The sequence below is a fragment of the Abramis brama genome (genome assembly GCF_963993115.1).
Source record: "Abramis brama genome assembly, chromosome: 25".
Lineage (NCBI taxonomy): Eukaryota > Metazoa > Chordata > Actinopteri > Cypriniformes > Leuciscidae > Abramis > Abramis brama.
The window spans coordinates 11,490,674-11,498,601 of record NC_139987.1 but is presented as its reverse complement, the minus strand read 5'-3'; the positions used below and the strand labels follow the sequence as shown (position 1 = coordinate 11,498,601).

The window sequence follows — 7,928 nt, the reverse complement described above, 5'->3', positions numbered from 1 at the left end:
GTTCACGGTAGAACCTGTTTGACGAGTACCGATACGTTAAACCCTTCCCCCCATGAGAGCAGAGGCAAATAACACTTAAGTGAAGTTTCACATAAACTAGGAAGTGACACATGCACACTTTGTGTGTGAATCATATCTATCTTACAGACTGAAACCTGTGACATCATAATTCGTATGATGTCTAAAGTAAAGACACGCCTTTTCTCTTTCCGTGTATGTTTGTGATAATGTGGCAAAATAAACAGCAATGGAAAAATATCCTTAAGCGCAATAACTGAAAACAATAGCTGAAAACTATTTGAAGAGTACATTTCTAAGGAACTACAGAGTGGTTAGTAAGAACCTAAAGAGTTTGGCTTTTTATAATACATGTCAGAACAACACTGAAAATAATCTGTTTATGAAACTTTGAAAAGTTGAAACGTGTTTTGGGCGGGCCTGAGTACAGGGACCAGAACGCCCGCATACAATTTCATGCCAAAACAAATGTATATAAAACATTTTTTTTGACATTATTTCTTTTTTAATCTGCTTAAAATCAATTGAAATATGAAAAATGTTTCTCTTCATGTTTATACATTAACATTACTCTGTTAGTAGGTATAAGTTAATTTCTGTATTTTTTTTTTTATTTTTTTTTTTATTTTTATGCTTTGGCCTAGTACAATTTGCTAAAGTAAAAAAATATATATATTATTTTTTTTTCAAAATAAGTTTAAAACCCCAGTACAAGGTACAGCTATATGCTCCCAAACAATATTGTGTCTGTCAATATGCTAATTTACAAACATGGTATTTTGGTGCATTTCCTGTAAATGTTGTGACATGCAGTCTATGGGTTTCCTTTCTGTGGCTACTAATCATCACTCGCTTATGTCAATCGAAGTCTAAAAATAATTCCTCCATCAATTAGTTGGTCTAAGATTTTCATGACATTTCACTGTGTTTGGCACTTCAGTTGTAACAATGTCATCCTTCAGAAGTATGACTCAGTAACAACAATTTGTTTGAACACTGAATCCCAAATAGAAAAATGTTAACAAAGCTACCGTTCAAAATATCCAATTAATCTTATCATTTCTTTTAAAAACATACAAAAATCTAACCGACCCCAATCTATTTAGTATATGTATAAATATATAAAATGTATATTTAAAATGTAATTTATTCCTGTGATGTCAAAGCTGAATATTCAGCATCATTACTCCAGTCTTCAATTATCCTTCAGAAATCATTCTAATATGCTTATTTGGTGCTCAAGAAACATTTCTTCTTATTAATGTTAAACACAGTTGGGCTGCTTAATATTCTTGTGGAAACTGTTATTTTTTAAGATTATATGATGAATAGAAAGTTCAAAAGAACAACTTTTTTGTAATATTTATTAATTTTATAAATGTCTGTCCTGTTTTTTTTTTTTTTTTTTTTTTTTTTTTTTTTTGTCAATTGAATGTGCCTTTGCTAAATAAAAATATTACTTTCTTTTAAAAAAAGTTTTAAAAAATCGTACTTGCCCCAAACTTTTGAGTGGCAGTGTATCATGATTTCCCACTGATAATAATAAGAAATGATCTTAGAATGACATCTGAAGGATCATGTGACATTGAAGATTGGAGCAATGCCATCACAGGAATAAATTACATTTTAAAAGACAACAGAAACCAGTTAATTTAAATTGTAATAATATTTCACAGTTTTACGTTTTTTACTGTATGTTTGATCAAATAAATGCAGCCTTGGTGAGATTAAGAGACTACTTTCAAAAACATTAAATAAAACGTAATGTTTCCAAACACTTGACTAGTAGGCTATACCCTACTAAAATTATATATATATTTAATTAGGCTACATGGTCAAATCTGTCGGATCTATTTCACTCACGTGAAAATTCTCAACAAATTAAACCAAATGTAGGCTACTATTTAAATTGAATTGTGTTACCAACGCTTTTTTATTAAATTTGTATTATATTTACAAATTTTTATATTACATTATTAAGCTACCGCGCCTGCTCATAGGCTACTTTTTCTTTTTTTTCTTTTTTTTCTTTTTTTAAAGAGACCCCCACAAAGATGAAATCATAATTCGAACCCTGTATATATATATGTGCAGTTATTAATGTGCCTATAAATAAACTGCATAATGTATCCCATTTTATTTGGAGAAGGGTTTAAACAAAGTCTTATACCCATTTGAACGAGGCATTTTGACATTCAGGTCAGAGACGAGCTGATATATCAACAAACGATGAAAGTATGACAAGCTGTGATTTGTCATACTTCGATACGGTGTCGTCACTCACGACGATTCACGAAACCCCCGACCTCTACAAATTTAACATGGGCAAAAAAACTGAACCTAACCTAGACGAAACTCAGAATGTCTCCGCCCATAAAGAGGACGGGACTCTTAAAGCTCAAATCAGCAGCTCCTTTCATATTCAAGCAGGTGCTGCTTCACTCAACAGGTGTCTGAGTCAGGGCATCCACAACGGCTCTACGCGGATTTTTAAAAACATTTCGAACACATTTTTGTGAATTTAACCCATTCAAAGTAGGAGGACTACAGAAACCCACCTGAACTTTTTGCTTCCAGATATCAAAGAGATATAGTTTCAGACTAGTTAATCTTTTTTAATTCATTGTGAGAAGATGGCGAATAAAGGAATGCAGCTCCTGGGATTTGCTCTATCTGTTCTGGGTTTGGTTGGGCTCATTGTTGGCACAATCTTGCCTCAATGGAAGATGTCTGCCTACGTTGGAGATAATATAATCACAGCGATTGCGATGTATCAAGGCCTTTGGATGTCGTGCGCATCTCAGAGCACCGGACAAATCCAGTGCAAGGTGTACGACTCCATCCTACAACTCGATGGTAAGTGCAAACCACCTGTAAGTTTTTTCAAAAGCTATATTATTGACGACAACAACACCACTGGATGTCTATTTTTAGAATAGCCTTCTAGTTATGGTTTTAAACTAAGCATTTGCTTTGCTGAAATGCTATACCTGAGAGGGCGCATGCGCGTACTGGCATAATGATGTTTTCTTCACGTTGTGATGATAATTAATGATACGAGTGTTCTGGCGTCGAAGGGTGCCAGCTTACTGATATAATTTATTTGTTTCGTGTCATACAGCTATGTTAGCAGAGCAAATAATAAAATCAAAACTTTTAAACATTGTCGATAACATACAAAACTTTTTATTATTATTATTATTATTATTATTATATCTGTCAAATATAAGGAGCAAGTCATATTTAAAACTGTTGTGATGTTTGTCTTTATCCGTTCATGAAAGCTAGCACCCAAATTGTTTGTCGTTGCCACGCCCTATAGCAACTTGTCTCGTGTTACCACAGCAAGAACACTCACCTGTTATGCCATACCTTCCCTCAGAAATTTAATTTTGGCTAGTGGCGTTTGGTGTCATACAAATCTGTTTGATGAGTATCTCTCACATTCTTGCAGAGCTTGGTGTTAGATAATGATATTTGTTTTGATTTTATCTTTTGTTATACAAGGAGTTTTATGTATCCATTCGTTTTGGGTCAAAGGAAGCTCAAAGCGTAAAAAGGGCAGCTGTCCTTCAGGAATGTTGGAACAGTTAAAGTTTTAAAGCCAAAGTAGTCAAAACAGGAGATTATGCATTGTATTCAGTTGGTCAGTAAACAAAATATGGGTTTAAAGGTATAGTTCACCCAAAAAATGGGGTTTTGTCATTACTTACCCTCAAGTTGTTCCAAAACTGTATGAATTTCTTTCTACCGTTGAACACAAAAGATATTTTAAAGAATGTTGGTAACCACAGTTGCAGTAGCCATTGACTTCCATAGTAGGAAAAAAAAAAAGAATACTATGGAAGTCAATGGGTGCCTTCAACTGTCCAACATTCTTCAAAATATCATCTTTTGTGTTCAACAGAAGAAACTCGTACAGTTTTGGAGCAACTTGAGGATAACCCAATTTTTTTGGGTGAACATTCTGACTGGGACAATGCTAGTTTAGTGTTAGGTGATACGGTTGGGTTACGCTTTTACTCAAAGTAATGATTACACGGGCATGACTCCCACCCTTCCTCCACTCGCGGAAACAGTGCTCCTGTGTCGGGTGGGGGAGTCAGGCATTGTCTTTAAATGGCTCACGTATTTTGCCAACAGCTTATTAAAACAACCAAATGAGGTCTCCTTTGTCAATAACCTAAACAGACAGTGAAGCTATTTAAACTCAAAGAGTCTTTTTAGAAAAACAGAGGGGTCTTTGATGTTTACCTTATTTCATCCCCTCTTTACTCCCCACATCTGAGACCGATTTAAAGGAGTCATTTGGCTCGCTTCTGCCATTTGTGTTTATAGCTATACAGTATGTTTAAAGGCACTTCAGTCATATAGCCAATTACCATATCAGTATTTTGATGTAGCTTAAATAAAACTCTTATCAGTGAGTTTGTTTCATTTTATGCATGCATAAGTACAACACACTAGTATTGCTATTAGGAATGAACCATGAGATTTAACAGGGCACAAGCAAAGTGAGGAAAAACCCGGCAAGGTGACGTAATGGCCAGCAGCCATTTTGTACATTTTGTAAGATTTTAATATGCATTTTACTTCAGGTGACGAGCTCCTAATAAACAGTTCTTCCTAATAACTTGAGATTTTCTTAATAATTTGGCTTGATACTAAAAGGATGCGTTATGCTTTTGAAAGCCATGCCCATAAAGCAAAACTAGATGGATTGTTCCAGTGAAACCCAAGTTCCCATGACTGGTTAAACCTGTTCCTTCTCTGTATCTAAAGGGCAAATCGCTGCCCACATATGTGTACAATCTTCTCTCAAAGGAGGCTTCCGGTTGGAACCGGTCTTTGTTGCACCTAACTGCAGGTGTAGTGGGGGAAGGGCTTTTCTCGTCAGTCAGAGAGGAACAAAAAACAATCGGGCCATTTCAAAACCCTTTAGTCTGTTCATAATCTTTTTGATTCACTATTTGCCCACCTTTTGTGTGCTGAACTGACTTCATCTATGATAAACAATTAAGTAAATGTGTTTAAAATAAGCTTTTTTTAATGGTGTGGGTAGTCTGAATGTCACTGTCATGAATGTACATGTCGAGACCAAAATATAATATCTTTCTTCCTCTACCCTCCCCCTCTTTCAGGTGCTCTCCAGGCAACTCGTGCCCTGATGATTGTAGCGATCCTATTCACAGTAGCGGGACTGGGTGTGGCCAGCATGGGCATGAAGTGCACTAACTGTGGTGGTGATGACCGGGTCAAAAAGTCCCGCATTGCCATGACAGGCGGGATAATCCTCATTGTTGCAGGTACGTTCACTCTAATATAAATATATTAATGTTGTTATGTAATTAAACTACAGCAGTGACAAAAACAGAGTTTCTGTGAAACTAGAAAAGCACATGTAGCCCAAAAAAAATAAATTCCTGAAATATGCAGTTAAATAGAAGTAATAAAAATGCATTTTTTAAATGTCAAGGTTAAAGGAACTCTTTCCAGGTTTGAAATATCTATCTTCACAGTTTTGGTTTCGAATTGCTCTGAATATGACTTTGACAGATGACATGCAGAAAATGTTCACTCCCAGTCAGTGGGCAGATACTGTCAAAAACAGATACTGTGTCAAAAACAAATACTGTGTTGTTTGGAATTATTATTTTTTCATAAGTAACAAATTTATCGCTTCTCTTCCATTCCTCAGCCCTCTGTAGCATTGTTGCCTGTGGTTGGTTTACAAGTCAAATCGTCCGGGACTTCTACAACCCCTTCACACCTGTCAATACAAAGTAAGTTTAACTGTGGCTGCCAACCACAAGAAAAGTATAGGCATTTTTCCATGTGCTTCACTTTGTTTTATAGTTTCTCTTTCAGTACTGAGAAGGGAAGTCACAGCTCATAATATAATACTCTATTTCTGTAGGTATGAGTTTGGTGCAGCCATTTTCATCGCCTGGGCAGGTGCGTTCCTGGACATAATGGGTGGAGGCATGTTGGCTGCCTCCTGCCCAAAGGGTAAACCCTCTCCCAAGTACCCCAAGTCCTCCGGACCCCCCAGGTCCTCCAGACCCCCCAGCAGCAGCAAGGAGTACGTTTGAGCCGCATCAGTTTTTCTCAAGCTGAAGAAGTCCATAACGAATCATGGAGCGCGAGTAGAAGTTTCCCTAGTCCGCTGATCTGAGATCTGTTATGATTGTAATTTCTTTTATTGTGGTTGAATTAGAATAGAACAAACCGCTCAGATCAGTGTTCTCGGGCAACTTTTACTCGTGCTCGACACAGCAGCCCACCTCTGAAAAAAGGTCACTTCTGTTTTCCTTTCTTTTGATAAGCACCAAGACTTTTTTCTTTCTATTTACGAATCCTGTTGCTGATGTGAGTTTGGAAAGGGGGGGATCTTCCCCAGTGTGTTCCTCGATTCATAAGACATGCCATGTTTAGTGAACATGAAAGAGGGTGACATGCTCAGGGAAAAATCATCACTCGTACCGCTCAGTTACACTGCATCACTGCAGTTAAAGCTTTATCCTGACCTCATCATCTGCCTTGCTTGCTGTGTACATCATCTAAAGAATTGTGCCAGACACTGAGGGGCATGAGAACAACTTACATTTAATGTGAATCTATATATATATATAGATATTTTTTAAAGAACTAAGGCATAAACATGCAAATTTCTAGTTCACTTTGCTTGTCCCTGTGTCATCGGACTATCGCTTTTCAAACGATACTTCATTTTATACAAATCAACATCCTCTGAGGGATGGATGTTTTTTTTTTTTTTTTTTTTTTTTAAAAAGGAAGTAGAAAATAACTGATCAAGTATAAGATAACTCGTTTATATAAAGTAGTGTTATACTGATGGTGCTTGCATGAAATTGTAGGTGAAAAACATAAGCATGACTTTGTTTAGATGATGGTAAAGATAAAGGCAAGGCACTAAATTTCAAATTTTGCAGATTGGTCGGTTTCTTTTACTGAGCAACATGATGGTTGAGTTTTTTTTTTGTTTTTTTTTAAATCAAAGAAATGGCTCTTATATATGCAAAGTGAAACGTAACCTTAGCTTTTGTGCTTTAGCTCCTCAGTGTCCTCCTTGTTGCATGTGCACATTTATAAAGCCAATGTTACAAAATGTGATACTCCTTTCTTGTGTTTATTCACACCACTTACTGGTCAGGAGAAAAAGGCTGTAGATAAGTTCAGTTTTATCACAGCTGGTTACAAACTAGACTAGAGGTCACATGGATTACGTGTTTTTCTATCTGTTCACATTTCTTTCCTTTGGTCTTTGTGCTTGGACCACTTGAGATGGGTTGTCCTCAAGTCTGTTTAGGAGTTAAGGTAAATTTAGGTCACGTGTATATTTGTGACCAGCTTATGCAAATATTTAACTTTAAAAAAAGTTTTTGACTGTTTTAAGTTTGTTACAAATTTTATGTAAATAAATTTTTTAAACAAGACCTGTCCATTGTCATGTTCTTTGCAAGTGTCTAATGATATTGTATGTGTCTAATGATATATGTGGCAGTTAACCTATATTAGTGATTTGCAAATACCTCAGTCGAGTCTTGGTGAGTCACGTGGTCCTCTGGTTTCTGTTGCGGCATTATTTGCATGTTCTGGCTATCGCTGCAGACGTGTCTTAATGTAAATTATCCTGTAATGAGAGAATATGAGTGAATGGAAAATGGGTCACCCGGTGGAATCAGTGCAGTCGGACAGTACATTGTTCTGTGGGTAACAATTAGCCTACTGGATCGAGCCATTTATATTTCACGAATATCCTATCATTGGTTATAATAAAGGAAGTAACATGATACATAAAGCTTGTTTACAAAGGGAATTATGTGGGACAAAATGTAAGGTACTTTTCCTCCTTGTTTGGGTGTTGTGCTCATACTGCCACTCAGAGA

At 36.3% G+C, this 7,928-nt stretch overlaps 1 protein-coding gene across 1 annotated transcript; it reads left to right on the top strand.

The window, feature by feature from the left end:
* Positions 1 to 2,436: 2,436 nt before the first annotated feature.
* On the top strand, positions 2,437 to 7,467 carry cldn7b (claudin 7b). The gene is made up of 4 exons (XM_084103773.1): positions 2,437 to 2,874; positions 5,160 to 5,324; positions 5,717 to 5,801; positions 5,936 to 7,467. Exons 1-4 carry the CDS (start codon positions 2,652 to 2,654, stop codon positions 6,108 to 6,110), a joined length of 648 nt encoding a protein of 215 aa, XP_083959899.1. The 5' UTR covers positions 2,437 to 2,651; the 3' UTR covers positions 6,111 to 7,467.
* The last annotated feature ends 461 nt before the right edge of the window (positions 7,468 to 7,928 follow it).